The 24,366-nt window shown below is 37.3% G+C and overlaps 3 protein-coding genes across 3 annotated transcripts; 1 reads left to right on the top strand and 2 right to left on the bottom strand.

The window, feature by feature from the left end:
* The first annotated feature begins 99 nt into the window (after positions 1 to 99).
* LOC117463588 (fibrinogen alpha chain) lies at positions 100 to 4,129 on the top strand. Its single transcript, XM_034105908.2, has 5 exons — positions 100 to 1,035; positions 1,894 to 2,077; positions 2,547 to 2,692; positions 3,265 to 3,580; positions 4,009 to 4,129. The coding sequence occupies exons 1-4, from the start codon at positions 778 to 780 to the stop codon at positions 3,577 to 3,579; spliced, it is 903 nt and encodes a 300-aa protein (XP_033961799.1). The 5' UTR covers positions 100 to 777; the 3' UTR covers position 3,580; positions 4,009 to 4,129.
* A 2,090-nt stretch (positions 4,130 to 6,219) lies between these two features.
* On the bottom strand, positions 6,220 to 17,721 carry fgb (fibrinogen beta chain). Its single transcript, XM_034105891.2, has 13 exons — positions 17,565 to 17,721; positions 17,101 to 17,127; positions 16,908 to 17,017; positions 16,157 to 16,259; positions 15,445 to 15,513; positions 13,607 to 13,721; positions 12,576 to 12,682; positions 9,218 to 9,332; positions 8,907 to 9,026; positions 8,698 to 8,820; positions 8,034 to 8,128; positions 7,579 to 7,769; positions 6,220 to 6,871 (listed from the first exon to the last, which is right to left on the bottom strand). The coding sequence occupies exons 1-13, from the start codon at positions 17,640 to 17,642 to the stop codon at positions 6,640 to 6,642; spliced, it is 1,485 nt and encodes a 494-aa protein (XP_033961782.1). The 5' UTR covers positions 17,643 to 17,721; the 3' UTR covers positions 6,220 to 6,639.
* Positions 17,722 to 18,799: 1,078 nt separating this feature from the next.
* eslec (eosinophil lineage-specific marker) lies at positions 18,800 to 24,049 on the bottom strand. Its single transcript, XM_034105911.1, has 6 exons — positions 24,037 to 24,049; positions 22,769 to 23,074; positions 20,961 to 21,052; positions 20,075 to 20,209; positions 19,801 to 19,906; positions 18,800 to 18,999 (listed from the first exon to the last, which is right to left on the bottom strand). The coding sequence occupies exons 2-6, from the start codon at positions 23,055 to 23,057 to the stop codon at positions 18,932 to 18,934; spliced, it is 690 nt and encodes a 229-aa protein (XP_033961802.1). The 5' UTR covers positions 23,058 to 23,074; positions 24,037 to 24,049; the 3' UTR covers positions 18,800 to 18,931.
* Positions 24,050 to 24,366: the final 317 nt, after the last annotated feature.

Here is a 24,366-nt window from a genome sequence, read left to right as displayed (position 1 = left end):
ATCTAGAGAATCAATAAAACATTTATGATACATACATATTTCTTTTAATACATCATTTATTATTTAAAGGTTTTTATTGTCTTTCAAATTAAAATAAAACATTTCCGTCATTTTAAAAGGCACTTTAATAATCATCTAATTTAAGGTTGATGTTTACATATCACATTTTTCATATTTTATAAGAAGCGGGAAGTAATACATAAATACATATTTTAAGTAAACGCACTTGTATCTGGACGGTCTGCATTATTCTTAATTAATACACAAATATATATAAATTATTAAAAACGTATGCCATATAAATATACTTCAATTATATATTTACACATTATTCTATCAAATACAATAAATGTACTCTTTAAATACTTTGCTGGAAGACTAAATTAGATTTTCTTACATAATACTTACAAGGGGATCAAAATGTATTTTAACGACATTGTTAAAAATCAACATTTATGTTAGTAGTGAATTATCTTGCTTACAAATCTGTTTCCACATTTTTAAATGACTCGTATTTAACATAAAACATTATTTCTGGGAATTAAATCCAGAAATGTTCTAAAATAATTTGATATACACAAAAACTTGGTGAAGAATAACATTTTGTAGCTATTAAACTACAATGTGCACTTATTTATGTATTGTTTATATATTAGTGTATACTGCCTGGTTCTTAAGCAGATTGAGAATTACTCAAAAAGTAATTTTATCCCATTTTGATGAGAAAAAGTTAGATTTAAAAATGATTTGTTATCTAACAAAGTCAAACCTGAGTTCATGTTGGTTCAACTTGTTTGTTCATTTCAAATAAAGTGTTTTCCGCGTGTCCTCTCTTACTTCACATCTTATCTCATGTGTGATTTGGAGGCCGGTCCAAGGTGCGCTGACCTCAATTATTTATTTTATTTATTTATTTTCTCTGCAGTTTGTACAAGGCTGCAGAGACAAGATGGCCGCCAGCCCTCAGGTCACACACACATGAAGAAACACTGCCGGACACACACACACTTCCCTCTGTGTGCAGATGACAACTGGGTGAGACACACACACACACACGGTTATCAAACTATAGTTCATGAGGTGGAAGTTCACCAAATTTAGTTGAGGAATTCATCTACATGAAAACCTGAAATGTGAGTTAGTTTGACAGCAAATCATCAGCCTTTACAAACGCCTGTAATACTGGATATATTTGTATATCATGAGTATAATATATATGGTATCTTTGTTAATCCACGTATACATGTGCCCTTATTTATTCTTGAAAATATCCTAGTAGGCACAAGGTAATACAGTCCAAAAACAACCAACAAAAGGTTACATTTATTCATAAAATATAGATATATAAAGATTTTAAAATGTTTTTATGAACCCTAAATGTTTCCTATGTTGATTTTCTAAAACGTTTATCAATCTGATTGCACTGTACAATCTCCTGTAGATCTTGCCAATATGATGTGTGTGTTTAGATCAGGCAGATTGTTTTATATAAAATGATATAATGTATATTAAACTATATATCAGAGTAGTAGGGTAGGTAGTAGCGTTAGCAAATGTTACTTCTTATTAAGTAAGCATATTTAGTATTTTCGTGATTCAGAGTTTCATAACCATGCTGACACTTAATTGTATTTCCTTGTGGATTTACAAAAACCTTAATTCCCTTTTACTCGAGTAAACATCGAGTATGTATCAGTCTTCCTGTAATCTGGCTGGTTCAGGAGGAAAAAGTCTCATAAGGAAAATGTTTTTCTATATTTACCTTGTATCGTACTTTTCTTTGGATGGGACCAACTTCATACACATGGCAGATATTGGAAAACACAGTTATGAAAGTATATAATTCACTAATAAAGGGATTCGGATGTTGACCCTCTTGTTTCTCTTTTACAGGTTTCTAAATGCCCCTCCGGCTGCAGGCTGCAGGGTTTGATCTCACAGATGGAGAGCAAGGTCGAGAGGAAACTAACAAAACTGTGTAAAACAGCAAAGATTCACGAAGACGCGACGGAGAAGTCCATGGCGGTCATGACCGACGCCTACAACCACAACCGGAGATTCCTCGTCAGCAGATACGGTGAGACTGTAACAGGGACGCATTAATCACCATCTCTTGACATGTGCCAGAGTTATTCAAGAGGCTACTTTTCATCTGTAGTCCCTGGTAATGTTTGGTAGACTGGTGCAGGGATGTCGTATTTCTGTGTTGGACCCTGAAGGCAGCATCTCCCTGGTCCAATGGGATTCCTCCGTGTGATTTTGGGTTATTGCGGAACATAATGTCTGTGTCAAACAAGCTTTTATGAAATGTACACGTATAGTTCAGCAGGATAATCTCCACATCTTAACACACAGGCCATTTGTCATGCAGACGATGACATTTAACACCTTAGTTAGCTTTAATTTAAAGAATGTGTAATTAAGAAAGGTATGTTTTGTTCTCTTTGACACTAACAAACAACAAATCACTCGTTCTTGCACCACTATAATCTGGATGTAATAAAGATAGGATGATTTAAACTAATGCTGTTTCTATTGGTCTCCAGTTTCAGAGCTGAAGTTCGTGGAACAAAGCGAAGTGTTGGCGTTGAAACTAACGTCGCTGCGAAAACGTTCGTCTAAGTTGTCGCTGAAACTCAAGGAGGTGAACCGAGACGTCCAGAAACAATTAGTGGACTTATATCGAACAGAGGTAAGAGAAATGAACAGGAACGCTTCTTTCAGAATGCTGTTCGATCCTTAAAGGTAAAGAATGTAAGAAGTACGAGCATCTTTCAGCTCATTATTTTAGTAGGTAAGCGTTTTAGCGTCTTTGAGCTACAAGATCTTTGGCGAGCGTTTTGGGCTCTTTCCGCTTTATGTTTTGTTCGCCGCGTTCTTTGTTAAATCTTGATTTTGGTTTCATAATAGAACGCTTATATTACTTGCTAAATTCAGTGTGACCAACTGTTTCCAAAGACTTCACTCGGTCCAAGAGTTGCCAATCAGACACTTGTTCCATTGGTTATAATTGAACTCTTACATAGCCTGCATTCAACCCTATTTCTATTTTTCTAGCAAAACAAAATACTGTAAACAAAGCTAACGTTTGCTTATTTCACACACATTTGACTAGGAAGACATGAATCAGTACAGTTGAAATGTGAGAATCAGAAAACCTTTATTCGTCCCACCGAGGGGACATACATGTGTTACAGCCAGAGGCAGCTGAATGTTAACTAAGAATTGACGTTCTAGAGGAATAACATGTTTTCCCGTCTCCAGGTGGAGGTCGACGTGCAGCTGCGAGCCTGCTCTGGTTCCTGTAAGCTGGTGTTTCCGTTCAGCGTGGATCATCACAGCTTCCAAACACTTCAAACCGACTTGAGGCCCCGGGACAAGACTCCTCACCAGAGGAGGACAGTTGTATCGTCTCCAGAAGACGTCCCTCACATGAAGCTGCAGACGGTCGATGAACACCCAACATCGCCCGGGTATAAATCCATCCCAACGGTCCGGAGAGAACTTTTGACCCAGTTCGAGGACATTCCCCAGAACCGGGTCTTCATGGAGGATTTCGAGAGTGAAGAGCTGCACTGAGGCAGGTTCATGGTGGAAGTTTATTTTGCAGCACTTAGGGTTTAAAGGGTCTCTTCAAATAAACACAGAATAGTTTCTCAGGTAGAATATAACACCTGTTTCAATGTATATTTCTGTTTACTGTTTAATACATTTTAATAATTTGTTATGACATTCCTTACTACTTTTTACTGTCGGCAATTGTTTACAAATATTTGCGACATAGTAAACTGTGACTTTTTGTGCATTTATCATTGCTCACTATTGCTTTTCTCGACATTGTTTGACATACTATATCGACATACCGAACTGTGATATTTTGTCATGTTTTTTGACTGGTAAAAAAAAGACTTTACTTCCAATTTCAAAAGGTATTAGTTATTTGTTGCCAGTATTCCTTAACACTGTTGCTTCTTGCTGTAATAAGTCTTGTATATTCTTTGTCCCTAGCATTTGAAACCACCCACTTGGAGGAGTTCGAGACCGAAGAGCTCCACTGAGAAAGGTTCATGGAGGAAGTTAACAGCACTTAGGGGTTCAACGGGTCTCTTCTAATAAACACCTCACTGTATTTTTCCTGTTTATTAACAACAACAACACGCTCTTTGTTAACGTGCACACAGGACTGGGCAATACATCGATATATATTTCAGAGTAAATATCGTTGGATTTTAGATATCGTATATTGCATAAGTGTCTTTTCCTGTTTTTTTAGACTGCAAAGACATATCATTTTCTGAAGTAACCAGACTGTTTTTTCCGTCATCATTATAATCTCTATATCCACATAACTAATGATTATTTATTAAAAATGTAATATAAGTGTTAATATTTATTGATATCTCCGATAATCAACGCCTCAATATCTCCTTAATGTCATTATCAACTGATTTGATTTTCTCCATATCGCCAAGCCCTCCGTCCACCTTACTGTTGCACTTCAAAAAAGTCTGTTCGTTCACTTTGAATATTATCAGTATCATGTATTGTAAAGCAGAATCACTGCAGGGAGGTTACAAATAGTTAGGCGGTGACCTCTAGTGGCCGTAGTTATTCGAAGTCTTATTTTAAGTTATACACCTCAGACTTACGTAACATACTTAACAGAAACAATGCACTTAGCTTAATCAGCCTTATATGTGTTTGATGTGTGCATAACCAACTATTTAATTCTACCCTTAAACCAGGTCCTAAACCAAACCAAGGAGTGTTGTTGCATAAACATAAAACAATGACTTTTGCTTCAATTCACAATTTAATAAATATCTTTTGTTTTGTTTTTAATGTCTGGGTAGCTGCAGTTTGCCCATGTTGCCTCATCTAAAGCATTATAATGGTAGTACTAACGGACATTCAATGGGTTGATAACATTTTAAATATGTGGTTTGTACAGTTTTCCTTATTGAATGCATTTTCTGCTTGATACAAAACCTGAAATTGCCATTTAAAAAAAGTCACTTTATTGGAAAACAAAGTAAAATATGAGTTTAAACAATCTGGGGGGCAAAGTGAATCTCTAACTTTCAATGACAGCCAAAATGTTAAACATTCAAAACCCTATATTTCTAAAACACCTCAAACTGTTTTTCCGTCCATTTTAAAATGCTTGTAAATACAATAATCTTCACAAATTAGCCGTGTCTTTCTCTGGTTCTGCATGTGGGTGACAGCTTTAATCTTCTCTGATCTGTCACTAGACACATTTAAATATCAATGCATAAAGAACACACTCCTCTGTTTCCTGTTATATTATTTATGTCACTGTTTCAACAATGACTTCCCTCGCTGTACAGCCATAAACTCACTGCATGTTGAAATGTGATTTGTACGGATCAGTTAATAAAACACACTTTTGCACATTTCTGTCACCTCTGTCTCTTATTGAATAGTTTCTCAGATAGCATACAATACTGTTTCAATGTACCATTAATCAGTATGCTGTTTACTGTGGTGTAACTTTACATTTATATATTTGACAGTTTTATACACATTATATTTGTATTATGACATTCCTTACTACTTTTTACTGTTGGCAATTGTTTAAAAATATTTATAATTACATTTCTCTATAGTATTTGACGTACTTTACTATGACTCTTTGTACAACATTTTTGGACATACTGTAGTGACATTTTGTCATGTTTTTTGCCTTGTAAAAGAAAGACCTTACTTACAATTTAAAACATGTATTAGTAATTTTCTGCCAGTATTCCTTAACACTGTTGCTTCTTGATGCAATAAGCCTTATCTTTAGCATTTATAAACACCCACTTTTGACTGACTAGATAAGCTAGTTACTAAAACTATCCCGGCAAGAATGGGAATTTCCAATTGTTCTGATGGCCCATTTTTGTGATGGCCCTTTTTTGCGATGGCCCATTATTACAAAAGCCCATTTGTGCTTCAGCCTGTTATCCCAAAAGTTGACACTGTGTTTATTGAGCAGTTTAAACCCACTTACTCCTCTTGATTGACGTAGAAGATGAGCAACAATATTATTTAGCATTACTTTTCTCACTTTTCTTTAAACCTTCTTTGCATATTTCACCATGATACGTTTTTGTGTTTTATTTTTGACAGGCTGTAGCAGGAAGTATTAATTGAGTTCCTTTCGTTTTCTACAGTCCCTTTAGTGAAATAACAGCCAGACCAGACAGGAAGTATGTTCCTCAACGTGTTTATTGAGTAGCGGAGGACAGTCTGTTGACTCGTCCTTGTTCTGCACACCGAAGACGTCACACATCACGAGAAAGGACATAGCACAAACACTCACAACCAGTACCATGCTTCTCTTTTCCTGTAGACATGACACAATAATCTTACTTTTTATCAATTCTTATTTCACTTTGTTCTTAAGCTTGTGTTTGTATACATCAGCACATGCCAAGACTCTCAGTAAAAGTTGTGTTTGAGTGTGTGTGTCCACCAACTTTAAGGTTACAGCTAAAATAAAGGACACACTTGAAAATGAGCTACAAAGACTTTTGAAGCTGTTTGACTCCAAACCCTAAAGCCACACATTCATTTCCTGTCTTTTATTTTGGCGGTTTCCCGTATGTGTGCGTTGATGATGCTCTCTGATTAGCTGGGGGCGAAGAACGGCCTGATCTTCATGCTGATGGTTTTCAGAGAATACCAGCTGCCCTTCCAGTTCATCCACACCACGCCGTCGTCCGTGCCGTGTTTGGCCATTCGGCGAGTGTACGCTCCTCCGATGTAGTATCGTCCGTTGGGATTGGCCGAGTGGCAGCGGTTGTACCACCAGCCGCCTCCATCCTCTCTGGCGCATTGTTTAGACGGATCACCTGGGACCCTGGGAGAGGAAACAAGGAGACAAGATTAGATTAGACTCCTTTATTGTCACTTCACAGAGTACAGCGAAATCCCAAGTATTCCTGAAGGTGCAATCACACATAACAGACCGTATAAGTGTCATTTGACAATACAAGCTAAAAACATTGAATATATACTATATAAAGAGACAATAAATTGGACCTATGATACATGGAACAGTACGCTTATAAAACAATACAACATTGCTATAAAAATATAAAAACTAAAACTAAACGGTCAAGGCAGTAAAACAAATCTAAACAAGTCAATAAGTAAGTTATTGTACATTTGTTTGTCAGTGTGGTTGATAATTACAAAACTCAAAATAAATATGTGTTCTATAAAAATGGTATGAGGTAGGATATAAAGTGCAGTTGGATGTAAACATGGGCTCGAAGGAAGTTTAGATAACAAAAAAACACAAAATCATGACCTGGAAGGATCCTTGGAACTGTTACTTTGACGTTTTTTCGACTTTTTCAACAGACTATATTACGTTTTTTTTACTTTGTATTGCCAAGAATCGGTGTTGTTGCTAAGTAGGTTTACACACACGATGAATGTGCTTTGGTGTGACGGTGCATTCAAAGACACCGAAAGAAAAATATGTTTTTTTTAAAAGGAGCGAAAAATATGGCTATTATAAAAGCTATTTTAAGAAAACGTCACCATTACCAGGACACTCACCAGTTGTCGTTGTCTCGGTCGTAGGTGCTGAACATCATGCTGTTGTGAATGGTCATCGTGCGGTTTTCACCAAACAGTTCCGTGGATCCGTCCAGGAAACAGTTCCCGGCATTCCCGGAGTATCCGTCCACCGCCATCACGTAGTTGGACGTCTCTGATTGGATTGTGAACTGGCGGTACTGAGCATGGACCTAAAGGCAGGGAAAAGCAACAAGATGAGTTTATATTTTGAGAGAAGACCATTATCCTTCTTTTTTTCGACATTCTATGACCTTTCTTTTGACTTTTTCGACATTCTATACTAAATACCGTTTTTTTACTTTGGCAATATTTCAATATACTATACAATGTTTTTTCCCTATTTTTTCAATATGACTTATTTTTATTTTCTACACTACCTAATATGACTTTTATAAAGATGTAAATCGGCTGTAAATAGAAGTATTGCTGCCCACCTTGGCTCCGGTCCAGTCCTCCATCTCGATGAGGACCTCGGTGGGGCCCATCTTGGTCACTTGACTGATGTGGTTGTTACCCAGCCAGTACTCACCTGGCAGGTGAGAAAGGAAAAAAATACAAATTAATTCTGGATGTGAACAACAACCCGAAATCGTGAATAAACACATTTATTAAGGTACTCAAATGTGTTCGAAATGTACTGAGATCTTTAACTTAAGACATGATATTTTTTATATGCTATCCTATTACTTTTTTCTAATATTTTAAACACCATACCATGTTTTTATTTTAATAACTTTTTATTTACTTATTAAATTGATTATACGTCTTTAAAAATATATATTTTTCAACATTTGATACCATTTATTTCTAATTTAACATGCTATGCTTTTACTTTTTTTGACATATCTATACTTACTACATGATTTTTCTTAATTTTTGTACATACTATACTATGACTTTTGCATTATCATCATTTAATACACTATACAATTACTTTTTAAAATACTGAAATATATGTTCAAAAACAATAACATATTATATACAATGCCTTTACCCCTATTTATTTTTTAAATATGTTTAAAATAATGTCAGTTTTCCACCCATTAGCTTACATCTCCCTTCACAAATCCTCTTGACTCTTATTTTGAAAAACCTTACCAGGAGTCTGACAGTGACCCTTCCCAGAGTCAGAGGCGATGTTCCCAAATCCGCGTCGATATTCGTCCCAACGTCGCCCAAAGTCCACGCTGCCGTCCTGCCTGTTCTGGATGAGAAGCCAGCCTGCGGAAATAAAAACAAAAGAAGAAGAAATGTTAATTAAAAACCTCATTAAGACATGGGAGATATTAAAAGGAAGTGATTCTGACCTCCGTTCTGCGTGCTCTGATCACAGAAGACTCGGTACGGAGCGGTGAAGCTGTCGGGCTGGATCATGTACATCTGGGAGTCTTTTCCTCCACGGCGGAAAATATCCTCACACTCCTTACCTGAAACACACACACGCAGGTTACATTTTTCATGTAGTTTAATATGCCTTTTGCATATTGTTTTACATATAATAAGATGCTTCTTTTGTTATTGACTATATGCTACAATATGCGTGTTTGTCATGTATTTATTTCATATTTTTACATCGAATAATTAAGGATCTTTAATGATGTTATTAGGGACGCCTTACCGGACACCACGGGGATGGGGCACTTGGTGGTGCAGGGCTCGTTGCACTCCTCCCTCTGAGTCTGGATCGCCTTCTCCAGCTTCAGGATCTTCTGACGGATCTTCTCCAGGACGCCCTGCACACAGGAAGCAGTTTACATCAGTGTGTGTAGTCTTTACTGCACACAGGAAGCAGTTTACATCAGTGTGTGTAGTCTTTACTGCACACAGGAAGCAGTTTACATCAGTGTGTGTAGTCTTTACTGCACACAGGAAGCAGTTTACATCAGTGTGTGTAGTCTTTACTGCACACAGGAAGCGGTTTACATCAGTGTGTGTAGTCTTTACTGCACACAGGAAGCGGTTTACATAAGTGTGTGTAGTCTTTACTGTACACAGGAAGCAGTTTACATCAGTGTGTGTAGTCTTTACTGCACACAGGAAGCAGTTTACATCAGTGTGTGTAGTCTTTACTGCACACAGGAAGCGGTTTACATCAGTGTGTGTAGTCTTTACTGCACACAGGAAGCGGTTTACATCAGTGTGTGTAGTCTTTACTGCACACAGTAAATAGTTAGTCTCAGTGTTTGTCGTCTTTACGCCAGACTTCTGTCTGACGTAAAGACAGTGCAGTGTGTGTGTTTCCTGTAGTCTGTACGCCAGACAGGAAGCAGTTAGTGTGTTTCCTGTAGTCTTTCCGTCAGACAGGAAGCAGTTAGTGTGTTTCCTGTAGTCTTTACGTCAGAAAGGAAGCAGTTAGTGTGTTTCCTGTAGTCTTTACGTCAGACAGGAAGCAGTTAGTGTGTTTCCTGTAGTCTTTCCGTCAGACAGGAAGCAGTTAGTGTGTTTCCTGTAGTCTTTACGTCAGTCAGGAAGCAGTTAGTGTGTTTCCTGTAGTCTTTACGTCAGAAAGGAAGCAGTTAGTGTGTTTCCTGTAGTCTTTACGTCAGTCAGGAAGCAGTTAGTGTGTTTCCTGTAGTCTTTACGTCAGACAGGAAGCAGTTAGTGTGTTTCCTGTAGTCTTTACGTCAGACAGGAAGCAGTTAGTGTGTTTCCTGTAGTCTTTCCGTCAGACAGGAAGCAGTTAGTGTGTTTCCTGTAGTCTTTACGTCAGACAGGAAGCAGTTAGTGTGTTTCCTGTAGTCTTTACAGCAGTCAGGAAGCAGTTAGTGTGTTTCCTGTAGTCTTTACGTCAGTCAGGAAGCAGTTAGTGTGTTTCCTGTAGTCTTTACGTCAGACAGGAAGCAGTTAGTGTGTTTCCTGTAGTCTTTCCGTCAGACAGGAAGCAGTTAGTGTGTTTCCTGTAGTCTTTCCGTCAGACAGGAAGCAGTTAGTGTGTTTCCTGTAGTCTTTACGTCAGACAGGAAGCAGTTAGTGTGTTTCCTGTAGTCTTTACAGCAGTCAGGAAGCAGTTAGTGTGTTTCCTGTAGTCTTTACGTCAGACAGGAAGCAGTTAGTGTGTTTCCTGTAGTCTTTCCGTCAGACAGGAAGCAGTTAGTGTGTTTCCTGTAGTCTTTCCGTCAGACAGGAAGCAGTTAGTGTGTTTCCTGTAGTCTTTCCGTCAGACAGGAAGCAGTTAGTGTGTTTCCTGTAGTCTTTACGTCAGACAGGAAGCAGTTAGTGTGTTTCCTGTAGTCTTTACAGCAGTCAGGAAGCAGTTAGTGTGTTTCCTGTAGTCTTTACAGCAGTCAGGAAGCAGTTAGTGTGTTTCCTGTAGTCTTTCCGTCAGACAGGAAGTAGTGTGTGTGTTTCCTGTAGTCTTTCCGTCAGACAGGAAGCAGTTAGTGTGTTTCCTGTAGTCTTTCCGTCAGACAGGAAGCAGTTAGTGTGTTTCCTGTAGTCTTTCCGTCAGACAGGAAGCAGTTAGTGTGTTTCCTGTAGTCTTTACGTCAGTCAGGAAGCAGTTAGTGTGTTTCCTGTAGTCTTTACGCCAGACAGGAAGCAGTTAGTGTGTTTCCTGTAGTCTTTACATCAGACAGGAAGTAGTGTGTGTGTTTCCTGTAGTCTGTACGCCAGACAGGAAGCAGTTAGTGTGTTTCCTGTAGTCTTTACGTCAGACAGGAAGCAGTTAGTAGGCTTGTTTGAGACAAGCAAGACCTGCGCAGACCTGCGCAGTTGCGATCAACGTCTTGCTCGTGCGTTGCATGATGGTTAGTCATTTTGTCCGACTTGCTCTGGAGGCTCGCCCACATGAGACTTTGAAATCTCGCGGGACAAAGACGGCCGCAGCCTTGAGAGCGAGGCGAGGCGAGTTGGCGCAGTTGCTCTCCACGAGCTGCGGAAGCGAAATGCTTGATGGGAAACGGCTCGCTGGTATCTCGAGCTGAGCGCTCATTGGTGGTTTTTACCACGTGCTGCTGATGAAGCTCTCCCATTGGCTGGCAAAAGTTTGTTGTTGTTTTGTGTCAGTTTTACGTCGCCACATCCATTCCCATTTTTCATCATTGTTCCACAATGTTTATCATCATGAAATTAATATCTATATATTTTATACTATACTGCTTACCGTTTTCATACTTTATATATCTTAGCATATTCATACACACTGTTCATACTGCTCACAGGCTGATATCTAGTGTATTAATACACACTGTTCATACTGCTCACAGGCTGATATCTAGTGTATTCATACACACTGTTTATTCATCATTCAATTCATTCTATATGTTATTCTGTAGATTGTGTACATTACTTTCCACTTCACTGCTTGTTGCACCTGGTTAGAAGCTAAACTGCATGTCGTTGTCCCAGTACCTGTAATATGTGCAATAACAATAAAGTTTCTCTTTAAGTCAAACCAAATCATTAAAATAAAATCTATTGTAATGTAATGATTTGGTTTAACCTTATTTATTGAATACATCATTTAAAATGGCAAGATTAAATCAATTTACATTCTCCATACAATACATGTGGCATTTCTATTGCATCCACTTCATCTGAAACGAAAAACGGCAACGCAATTTCCGCCATTGCAAACCCAGCCAGTCAAGCCGACTCCGAGTCCGAGCTGTCCGACTTAAGACGAGCTTTTTGACACCTCCCCCGGCTGCGATCGGCTACTCTCGTCTACTTTCGAGGCGAGCCGCAATGTGTCTCAAACAAGCCTACTGTGTTTCCTGTGGTCTTTACATCAGACAGGAAGTAGTGTGTGTGTTTCCTGTAGTCTGTATGCCAGACAGGAAGCAGTTAGTGTGTTTCCTGTGGTCTTTACGCCAGACAGGAAGCAGTTAGTGTGTTTCCTGTGGTCTTTACGCCAGACAGGAAGCAGTTAGTGTGTTTCCTGTGGTCTTTACGCCAGACAGGAGGCAGTTAGTGTGTTTCCTGTGGTCTTTACGTCAGACAGGAAGCAGTTAGTGTGTTTCCTGTGGTTCTCTCACATGCAGCACTCTGATGTTGGAGGGGAACACGGTGTCCACGGTCTCTTTGATGTAGGCGTGTTGCTCCTCCACCCGGTCGGTGTACTGACTCACCACCCGGCTGTTATCTGAGCGGGAAACACACCAGCGTTACTGACAATGTGCACAACTCGTTAAAGATGCAATCAAATAAACAAAGATCATGTTATTTTAATGTAGTTTTCTTTTTGGAAGATGTGTTTGAATTTGCCTCGGGTTGGGGTTTGTAAAAATTATTTGCAAGTCTTCAAAATTGTATTGTATCTATCTATATGCTCTCATATCAGTGTAAACAATTCAAGAATAAACAACAAATAAAATAATTTAAATAATAATGATAAATTACAAATATTTAAAAAATAAAAACGTAATAATTCAACAATAAAAAAAGAAAAATTATAATTATAAAAAAAAAGAAAAATTATTATAACTAATTTTATTATCTCTTGTGCTGTTATAATTTGCCAAAGCAGTTGTTTTCAGGAAAATAAAAAAAAATATATAATATAACACAATACCAATACAGATCAGGAATAACACTTCCTATCATACATTTAACCACAATCATAAGAACTGGCTTTTAAACAATCAAAAATGTGAACACTTTTAACTGTATCAAGGTATGATGATATTTCATCTGTTTGCATGTCTGTTTGTTCCTCTCTAATGTTGTACTGCTATTTATTTATTGTTGTACTGATGTTGTCTGCTGTACTCTATTTAATTATGTTTTTATTTTCTAGTCTTGTTGTGGTCATTTAACCTCTTGCCAAGGACAACAGTTGAAAATTAGCCTGCTGGCTAATACTGGCTCATTTACAGCAATGTGGATTAATGTGCACTGTCCTTTAAATAAACAAACAAACAAACAAACAATAATAATTTTGCTTCTTTTTCACCTGGATTTTTGGGTCAGTAAAGTGAAGACTGAGTACTTGGAAAATATAGGAGAAATGTCTATCATGCAGAAGTATATTTAGTGCTTTAACTGAATAAAAGAGAGTATTCCTCACCGTTGATGACTATCTGCCTCTCCCTCAGAGACGTGGAGATGCTGTTGACGTATCTGTAGACGGTGTTGGAGGATTGAGACAGTTCCTCCACCTGAGGCTTCAGATGGTTGATGCTCTGCCACAAACAACATATCTTGCATTTAGATTTAAAGAAACAAGTCTTTGAACTAGCTCTATATTTTATACACATTCAAACTAAAGAAACCAGCCTGTTTGGAACATGTAAGAAGTAGAAAGTACAGGTATTTGTGTTCAACATGTAAGAAGTAGAAAGTACAGGTATTTGTGTTCAACATGAGAGAAGTAGAAAGTACAGGTATTTGTGTTCAACATGTGAAGAAGTAGAAAGTACAGGTATTTGTGTTCAACATGTAAGAAGTAGAAAGTACAGGTATTTGTGTTCAACATGAGAGAAGTAGAAAGTACAGGTATTTGTGTTCAACATGAGAGAAGTAGAAAGTACAGGTATTTGTGTTCAACATGTAGAGAAGTAGAAAGTACAGGTATTTGTGTTCAACATGTAGAAGTAGAAAGTACAGGTATTTGTGTTCAACATGTAGAGAAGTAGAAAGTACAGGTATTTGAGTTCAACATGTAAGAAGTAGAAAGTACAGGTATTTGTGTTCAACATGTAAGAAGTAGAAAGTACAGGTATTTGGGTTCAACATGTGAGAAGTAGAAAGTACAGGTATTTGGGTTCAACATGTAAGAAGTAGAAAGTACAGGTATTTGTGTTCAACAGGTGAGAAGTAGAAAGTACAGGTATTTGAGTTCAACATGTAAGAAGTAGAAAGTACAGGTATTTATGTTCAACATGAGAGAAGTAGAAAGTACAGGTATTTGAGTTCAACATGTAAGAAGTAGAAAGTACAGGTATTTGTGTTCAACATGTGAGAAGTAGAAAGTACAGGTATTTGTGTTCAACATGTGAGAAGTAGAAAGTACAGGTATTTATGTTCAACATGAGAGAAGTAGAAAGTACAGGTATTTATGTTCAACATGAGAGAAGTAGAAAGTACAGGTATTTGAGTTCAACATGTAAGAAGTAGAAAGTACAGGTATTTATGTTCAACATGAGAGAAGTAGAAAGTACAGGTATTTGAGTTCAACATGTAAGAAGTAGAAAGTACAGGTATTTGTGTTCAACATGTGAGAAGTAGAAAGTACAGGTATTTGAGTTCAACATGTGAGAAGTAGAAAGTACAGGTATTTGAGTTCAACATGTAAGAAGTAGAAAGTACAGGTATTTGGGTTCAACATGTAAGAAGTAGAAAGTACAGGTATTTATGTTCAACATGAGAGAAGTAGAAAGTATAGGTATTTGAGTTCAACATGTAAGAAGTAGAAAGTACAGGTATTTGTGTTCAACATGTGAGAAGTAGAAAGTACAGGTATTTGAGTTCAACATGAGAGAAGTAGAAAGTACAGGTATTTGGGTTAACATGTAAGAAGTAGAAAGTACAGGTATTTGTGTTCAACATGTAAGAAGTAGAAAGTACAGGTATTTGTGTTCAACATGTAAGAAGTAGAAAGTACAGGTATTTGTGTTCAACATTTAAGAAGTAGAAAGTACAGGTATTTGTGTTCAACATGTAAGAAGTAGAAAGTACAGGTATTGTGTTCAACATGTAAGAAGTAGAAAGTACAGGTATTTGTGTTCAACATGAACACAAAAATAAGTCGTGGAGTAAAGTACTGATACCAGAAACATGTACTTAAGTACAGTAACAAAGTATTTGTACTCCACTACTTCCCAGCTCTGATGAATTGCCTTGTGTTGAACGGTTCTATAGAAATACATTTGCCTACATGTCTCAGAAAGATTAAACATGTGTTACCGTCTTGACGTTCCTCTCCTGCTTCAGCAGCATGGTCTTCAGCTCGCAGCCGGTTGGACACAGCACCCCCTGGTGGACAGAAACATAACGGCTTAATTATCTTCATCTAGCAATCTACTTATTTCTATAAATACAATAGTTATCAACGCAATAAACCGCATTCAATGTTGTCCTAATGTACATTATTTAATTTTATATTCTGTTCTTGTACATATCAAAAGTCAAAGTTAACTTTATTGTCAATCTTTCAGTTTTTGTGTACAGAGAGATCGAAATACCGTTTCCCACCATCCCGAATACAAAAAGAAAGATATATAAAAATATGTATATCCTATATATACGCGATCAAAGGACACATTTATACATCTGCCACACATTAAGACATGAATAAAAGCACAACAATCAATATATACAAAATAACAGTCACTTCAATATCTTTGAGAATGTACATTAGTACAAGATTGTCCATAGCAGTGTAAAAAGTGTCTGGTGCTGGATTTGAGTGTCTTAGTTTGTAACATATTCTATTTACATGTATATAGACTTCTTGCGCTATTTTTTCTATTTGTATTGTTGTATTTTATTATATATTTTTGCATTGTTGGAGGATCTCAGGTCAGAAGAATTTCATTGCCATTTCTAACTGTAAAAATAAAAACCTTTGAATTTGAATATATTCCTCCCTGGCTATCATGTGCTGGAGTTCTCCTACCATCTCCTCTGCAGCGTGAGTACACCCTCCTTCATCGGGCTGAACCACCTTCTCCTGAACCGTCTGAGCTTCTGTCGGAGTCGAAGAGGGGCGGCCACGATACCTGGGGCAAAGACAAACAAACAAACAAACATGAGGTCTGATGTTACCCGAGTACAACTGTTTGTCAATGCGCTTGAAGCCATAAGTGATGCCTGGCTTTGTTACAGTAACTAAATGTATCCCAGCTGTTTACACAGACACCATGGGCAACTAAAGAGCTAAACAAATGATTTAAAGAAAAGTATCTTTGACGAGATAAAGAACTATTCCTGTCTTTGAAATATGGGACATGTCCGTAGGTGTTGGGGTCAGGGGGTCACAGGTTCAAACCCCACTGCAGTCAGCATGTCCCTGAGACTCTTCACCCCAAAGTGCTCCCGTGGGGATTGTCCACAGTACTGAGTATGTGAGTCGCTTTGGATAAAAGCGTCTAACAAGTGACTCGTGATGTAATGTGAGTCTTATAGACTTCTATAACATGTTGCAACCAGTGCCCCCTGCTGGACATTAGAGAGGATGCCCTTTACGGGTTTGTAACCCTTACTAAACTTGAAAAAAATATTTTTAAGTCTAAAAGAATATGAACTCTAAACACTTCTATATAATTTATTCTTCTTAGACAACGTCGACCTTTACAGTCCTGTACATACTGTAGAGTGGAATTGGCCTTAAAATACATTTAAATTAAAAGATTGAAGTCTAGACGTACCTTCCTCCTCCGCTGATTGGGGGCGGGGTGTAGCGGCTGGGGGTGTACGTGTCGCGGCCTCTCGTTGTTGGGCGATGACCTCGAGCATCTACAGCGGTATCTGGTGGAGTCTGCAGGTCAACAAGATAAACACATTAAAACAGATACAACTCATACAATTACTTCAACATTTGCAGCTTAATATTCTACTCACTGTCACGTTCTTCGTCGTCTTGGTGTCCTGAGGAAAGTAAAGGGGAAATATTGTGAATTGTTTTCAGTTTAAAAGTTGTTTGCCACTGTTGTTTAAAGGATGCATTAATTCAGATTGTATAGAGCACTTTTTAAATGAAATTGTAAAAATAAAGAGAAATATATTATATATTATTTCTTAAAATATTTAAGTCGATGTAGAATTCAATAAAGTTGTGTGCCCTTTACGTATAATGCATATATTTATGCATGATAATTTAGTAATGTTAAACAAAAACAATAGAAATTATTTTAAAGTAATTAGATTAATGTACACAATAAGATTTGCAAATGAATTACGCAAGCAGATTAAGATATACCATTTAATTAAGACACTTATTTTACACTATGACATTATGAAATAATAATTAAAAAGCACTATATTATAATAAATGTTCTTACTTTTGATCAAACACACACACTTACCGTGTCATAGTTGTCATAATCGATATCCTGAGCCACACACACACTCACACACACACACAGCAGCAGCAGCGTCCTCATCGTCGGCTGTCGATAAAGTTTTATTCTCAAACGCTCGTTAGTCTGCAGTGTGCTCTCTCTTCTTCTTCTGTACCCAAAATCTGCTGCACCGTGTATTTATCCCCTGTGTGTGTGTGTGTGTGTGTGTGTGTGTGTGTGTGCGTGCGTGCGTGAGTGAGTGTGTGTGTGTGTGTGTGTGTGTGTGTGTGTGTTGTGTGTGTGTGTGTGCTGTGTGTGTGTGTGTGTGTGTGTGTGTGTGTGTGTGTGTGTGTGTGTGTGTGTGTGTGTGTGTCTTGATCTGCAGATGTTGGTCAGTATGTGCAGGAACAGTTTGCATAACCTGAGTCACGGGAACAAAAGGGCATTTTGACTAAAGAGTTCACTGAAAACTGGAGAAGGTTTCTTTCTGAGAGAAAACACACTTTATTTAGAAAGATAATTGGAGACAAATATATGAGACGTTTTAGAATGATGGAGATAATAATAGATGAAAAAAGGGTCAAAATATTTAAAAAGCTACAAATGTCAAATAAAAAAGTCCTGTCTTTTAACAGCTGCAGTAATATTTCTTAATAATGTCAAAAAAAGTAATAATATTTAGAGGAACAAAATAGTAAAGTTTAACAGAAAAAAACGAAATTTTAAAGAAACATTTTGAACATTTTTTGTAAAAGAAAGTCAAACATTTTAGAAAGAAAGAAAATCGCAATAATTCCCAAAAAAATTATAATATTAAGACAAAAAAGGATCAAATATTTTTGCCCAAAAAGTAAATTAAATGTTATTTTCTTTATAGAGAAAAAGGTCATTTATAGATTTGTCTTTAAAGCTGTTTTTGTCTGTGAGTCACTTTCGGGAAATCACGACGATTGAGCAACGGATGTTTGTTTGAGTCCAAAAGGAGACGTGGTGCAAATCCCTAAACACACACACACACACACACACACACACACACACACACACACACACACACACACACACACACACACACACACACACACACACACACACACACACACACACACACACACACACACACACACACACACACACACACACACACACACACACACACACACACACACACACACACACACACACACACACACACACACACACACTTGTATCCTTATTTAAACCCTTGAGTTTAGGACAGAAATTAACCCAGAAACTCAAAATTAACTTTTTCATGCATTTATTCATAATTCCTGACAATTCTTCGAGTGTTAATATAAATGCAGACGACGTAAATGAACCTCTAGAAGCTTCTGAGCCTAATATTCATCCACAAAGGAACAAACGACATGTTATCAGACCCTCTTCGCACAGAGGAAGGGCAGCTCCGACTCGCAGGAGGCCAAATCCCACTTCTTCTCATCTGAAACACAAATGAACTTTCATTTCATTGATGGTTAAAAACTAATGTAATAATAGTGAACAGTTTGCATTTATTAAGCTTGAATGTTAAAAGTACATATTGATTTGTCAGGAATTTAAAGGCAGGTGAAGTATAGTTTAAACTCCTAAATGAACCCACTGCGACAAATATGTGAGTTTAAAAGTGAACTTTAAATGCGTAATTTAGCAGAATCCTCAAAAGACTTAACCCCTTCGCAGGAGTTTGACCGCAGCATTACTTTAATTGAATTGAATTGCAGTAAACAGATCAAAACGATCCTGAAATATCACATTGAGAACGCATAATAATGTACTTTTATTCACGTCACTTATTCCTGCTGATTTAATCTGCTGACGCTGCAAAAAGCAAATATAAACAGACTTGAATGTGATTTAGTTAAACAGACCAACAACATGCCAGCGTCGCTCCATCAGAAACAGATTCAACAACCGTCTGAATTTCTTGCTTTTTCTTTTTAGATGTCAAGCAAACGACTTCTAAAACGCTTGTTTCCTGAATGGAGTTTGGTCCAATCAGAGCTAAGCTAAAATTGTAGCGGCTAAATCTTAACGATGATGTTTTTCAAATTAAACAAAAACACAAGATATTTGTCGAATTGCATCGAAAAAACTGGATTTTCAACGGGTTTAAATGTAGAAATTACTCTATTATTAAAGGTGTGTGTGTGTGTGTGTGTGTGTGTGTGTGTGTGTGTGTGTGTGTGTGTGTGTGTGTGTGTGTGTGTGTGTGTGTGTGTGTGTGTGTGTGTGTGTGTCTCACAGCCATTGTTCATCTGCAGACAGCGCTCACTGGTCCTCGTGTTGCTTTCCACGTTCCAGTTTTCATAAAGAAACCTGGAGCCGTCGCTCCACATCCAGAATAACACCTAGAAATACAAATATATAAATAACATAATTACATAAACACATTTACGATCAAGTACAAGTACGCTTGAAAGTACACGATCAAACCAAAACACTGTCACCTCACACTTGATTATTAACAACAGATCAGCTGTGCATGTTTTGTGATTATATTGTAGAAAAAGTCGTACGTTGACGCAGTTGTGGCCCCCGACCCAGGTGGGGGGGAAGTCGTGCGTTTCTGCGCGGGTCAGCGCCTGCAGGAAGTGGTTCTGCTCGGGACTCTGGACCGAGGCCAGGTTAGCGCCTTCGAACATGCAGTAGCTCTGCAGAGAGAAAACACGCTCTATGCTATAAAAGCTTAATGTTTAACAAAATAAAAGCTTCATATTTAACAAAATAAAAGCTTCATATTTAACCAAAATAAAAGCTTCTTGTTTTAACAAAATAAAAGCTCCATGTTTAACTAAATAAAACCTTAATGTTTAACAAAATAAAAGCTCCATGTTCAACAAAATAAAAGCTTCATATTTAAAGGTTTGAGAAACCGGCTCGAGATCGCTAGAATTTGAAAATACACAACCGGAGAAAATTTGCCACTTCCTTACAGAGCCCCTCCTCCAACACACACGAACGCGCACATGACCAATGAGGGCACGAGATAAGTTTGTGCCCCGATGGAAGGCTGACAGGCAGGTAGGCCATAATACTGTAAAAAGTACAACCAATCCGTTTAGCCGCCGGCTAAACGGATTGGTTGTACTTTTTTACAGTATTACGGCTTCTACAGATGACATTTTTTTATGGATTTTTTGTCAAAGCACTTCAGATATTCATTGCTATCGGGATGTTAAGAGCATTCCATGGAATATAACAAAAAGTGTATCTCGAGCCGGTTTCTGAAACTTACCTACCCCACCTTTAACAAAATAAAAGCTTCATATTTAACAAACATAAAAGCTTCATGGTTTAACAAAATAAAAGCTTTCTTGTCTAACCTTGTTTTAACAAAATAAAAGCTCCATGTTTAACTAAATAAAACCTTAATGTTTAACAAAATAAAAGCTCCATGTTTACCTCCGCCTCCACCCAGGTTTTCGGGGAGTCGATGAAGACGAAGCACAGCCGGCCGAATCGGGACCAGCCGAACGGGCAGTAGAACTCCCGGTCTGCAGAAATAACATATATACATACACTGAACAAAAATATAAACGCAACACTTTTGTTTTTGCTCCTATTTTTCATGAGATGAACTCAAAGATCTAAAACATTTTCTATCAACACACAATAACCATTTATCTCAAATATTGTTCACAAATCTGAAAGAATGTGTGATAGTGAGCACTTCTCCTTTGCCGAGATAATCCATCCCACCTCACAGGTGTGGCATATCAAGATGCTGATTGGACAGCATGATTATTGCACAGGTGTGCCTTAGGCTGGCCACAATAAAAGGCCCCTCTGAAACGTGCAGTTTTTCTTTATTGGGGGGGTCTGGGGGGTCCGAAAACCAGTCAGTATCTGGTGTGAGGGGTAGGATTAGGGTTAGGGGTAGGGTTAGGGGTAGGGTTAGGGGTAGGGTAATGTTGTGAATTGAGTGGCCCATGGTGGTGGTGGGGTTATGGTATGGGCAGGCGTATGTTATGGACGACGAACACAGGCCACTCGATTCACAACATTACCCTAACCCTAACCCTAACCCTACCCCTAACCCTAATCCTACCCCTCACACCAGATACTGACTGGTTTTCGGACCCCCCAGACCCCCCCAATAAAGCAAAACTGCACGTTTCAGAGTGGCCTTTTATTGTGGCCAGACTAAGGGACACACCTGTGCAATAATCATGCTGTCTAATCAGCATCTTGATATGCCACACCTGTGAGGTGGGATGGATTATCTCGGCAAAGGAGAAGTGCTCACTATCACACATTTGTTCAGATTTGTGAACAATATTTGAGAGAAATGGTTATTTTGTGTTTATAGAAAATGTTTTAGATCTTTGAGTTCATCTCATGAAAAATTGGAGCAAAAACAAAAGTGTTGCGTTTATATTTTTGTTCAGTGTATAACATGTTAAATATTTTACTCATTTAAAAATTGCAATCTCTAGTTTTTACAACAACTCAAACTCAAAATGTATTTATGTGTGTGAATATATCTTAAAAGGGACCTATCATGCAAAATGCACTTTTTGATGTCTTTTCTACATCAACATGTGTCCCCGGTGTGAGATGATGAGGCATGGCTAGAATGATCTGTTTGGTATTAGGAGCAAAACACTTCATAGACATGTTTTTATATATGTTTATATATCTGAAATCTATGCTATTGCCTAAACATAGCATGAGAGGTGACCTTTAAAAAGTGTCATGCAACTTTTATTGACTTATTTTATACACTCTTTTTCTTTTTCTTTTACTTCAAGGATAATTTGTTGACTTATTTTGTCTATATATGTTCTTTGCTCAAAATACAAACTAATTTCTTAAACAACTACAAAAGGCTTCTCATGTTAAAAAAAACATAACAAATCGTGTTAAAGTAAAAATAAAAGCTTCCTATTTTAAACAAAAATAAACTTTGTTGATGTTGTAACAAAATGTTCTAAAAAAATGAAAGCCCAATGTTTCAAAAAAGAAGACCCTCCATGTGTTAACAAGAAAATATCTTTGTTTCAGCAAAATAAAAGCTTTTTGTTTAACCTTGTTTTAACAACATAAAATGTTAATTTCCTAAAAATTAAAGCTTCAGTTAACAAAATAAAAGCTCAAGGTTAAAAAAACAAGAAAATATCCATGTTTTAAAAACATAAGGCTTTCTTTTGTTACCGTAGATTTAGCAAATAAAAGCAAACAAAGATGAACTAAATACCCCCCCCTCTCACCACAGTTGACGGGCACGGTCCCCGGCGGAGTTCTCGTGTTCGGGATCTCCTCCCCCGTGATCACGTTCACGCACCAGCAGGATCCCGTGGATTTGGCGCATTGCTGCGGCAGGAAGTTCCCGTTGAAGTCGCACGAAGGCATGAAAGCACCGGGGATACCGGGCGGCGTCTGTCTAACGACGTACTCACACAACCCCAAGGTCCGCGTGCTGAGGGAGGTGTTGATCGCCATGGCAACGCTCAGAGACAGGAAACAGGCGAAGGTCAGGGTCACGATGAGCGTCTTCATGGTGACGATGAGCTGAACTAACGGGAGCAAAACAAAACTAAAATAATAAATAATAAATAACATTTAGAAAAAAACTCCATGTTTTAACCAAATAAATTGAATTAAATTACTCAATGTATCATCATGGCTTTGCAAAAAGAAATTGCATGATTTAAATCAATTAAAAAGTTTGCTAAAATATTACATTCTAAAATAATAAATCCTGTAAAACATACGACCAATTTTTTGGAAAAAATAAATACATTCTGTAAAATATTCCCCAAAAAAAGTAAAAATTGTTAATGATGAAAAATATGATCCTGTTTCGCAAAAATAATACATTCTGTGAAAAACTAAATGATTGTGCTCACAAAATAAACACAAATATGAAAAGAGCCCTTGATTACATTGCAGTAAAATAAAACATTAAAATAAATGTAGAGATATAAGGCAAACTTAGCAAAGAAAAACAAATCGGAAAAAAAAGAAAATAAATATCGAAAGTTTCGCAAAAGTAATAAATTGTAAAAAATATTCCGTAAAACATGTGCCTGCAAAAATAATTCATAAAAAAATGAATCAATACAAAAAACCCAATATTTTAATAAGATTGAAAATAAAAATGTATTCTATAAAAAGATTATAATTAATCTGCAACAAATAATGATAAATTCTTTAAAAAAGATGAGTGCTAGCAGAATAAACACAAACAAGCCTTTGATCACATTGCAGTTATTTAAAATAAATGTAGAGAAATGAAGCAGAATCAGCACAAAATAATGAATTCTGTACAAAATCATAATTAATGAGTGAAAAATTAATACTTACAAAAATATTTAAATAAAAAATTATATATATTTGAATAAGCTTGACAAAAAGATTCTATAAATAATTATCATTAATGTGCAAACAATTAATAATAAATACTGTAAAACACAACGTAAATAGAGCCCTTGATCACATTGCATTAAATAGAGCAGCAGATTTGAAGCACACTCACCTGTTCTAGCATCGAGTCTGTGTTTCTGCTCCTTTTTATCCGGCAGCTTTTCTCCGCCTCTCCTGAGTCATTATTTAATTTCCCACGACCTTCCCTGAAGCTTGGAGGTCAGAGGTCGGTGTAACAGAGCTGCAGAGACACGTATCTCTTTAAACGTACCTTTTTATTTTACTATTGTTATCACGCTGAGTTTTGGGTTCCAGCTTTTTTTCCATGTCTTCATTGTTCTGGAGTCTCAGCTTTCCGTCTCGTCTGGCTTCCAGATGATTCACTCTCATCTCACACAAAGCTCTCGTATTCTCCTGACCTTGTTTTGTGCAAAGCTGGCAC

The sequence above is a fragment of the Pseudochaenichthys georgianus genome, chromosome 18 (assembly GCF_902827115.2).
Source record: "Pseudochaenichthys georgianus chromosome 18, fPseGeo1.2, whole genome shotgun sequence".
Taxonomy (NCBI): domain Eukaryota; kingdom Metazoa; phylum Chordata; class Actinopteri; order Perciformes; family Channichthyidae; genus Pseudochaenichthys; species Pseudochaenichthys georgianus.
The sequence above is the reverse complement of the archived record's forward strand: the minus strand, read 5'-3'. Positions and strand labels throughout refer to the sequence as shown.

Bases quoted from the DNA above. Each gene is read 5' to 3' on its own strand.
- LOC117463588 (XM_034105908.2), top strand. From the start codon at position 778: ATGTTGGTTCAACTTGTTTGTTCATTTCAAATAAAGTGTTTTCCGCGT. The intron at 2,078-2,546 runs GTGAGACTGTAA...ATTGGTCTCCAG, and splicing joins ATTCCTCGTCAGCAGATACG to TTTCAGAGCTGAAGTTCGTG. The intron at 2,693-3,264 runs GTAAGAGAAATG...TCCCGTCTCCAG, and splicing joins TGGACTTATATCGAACAGAG to GTGGAGGTCGACGTGCAGCT.
- fgb (XM_034105891.2), bottom strand. From the start codon at position 17,642: ATGAGGACGCTGCTGCTGCTGTGTGTGTGTGTGAGTGTGTGTGTGGCT. The intron at 16,260-16,907 runs GTACGTCTAGAC...TCTTTGCCCCAG, and splicing joins CCAATCAGCGGAGGAGGAAG to GTATCGTGGCCGCCCCTCTT. The intron at 6,872-7,578 runs GTGAGTGTCCTG...TTCCTCTCCCAG, and splicing joins GACCGAGACAACGACAACTG to GGTCCCAGGTGATCCGTCTA.
- eslec (XM_034105911.1), bottom strand. From the start codon at position 23,057: ATGAAGACGCTCATCGTGACCCTGACCTTCGCCTGTTTCCTGTCTCTG. The intron at 21,053-22,768 runs GTGAGAGGGGGG...TTATTTCTGCAG, and splicing joins GACCGTGCCCGTCAACTGTG to ACCGGGAGTTCTACTGCCCG. The intron at 19,907-20,074 runs GTACGACTTTTT...TTGTATTTCTAG, and splicing joins GGGGCCACAACTGCGTCAAC to GTGTTATTCTGGATGTGGAG.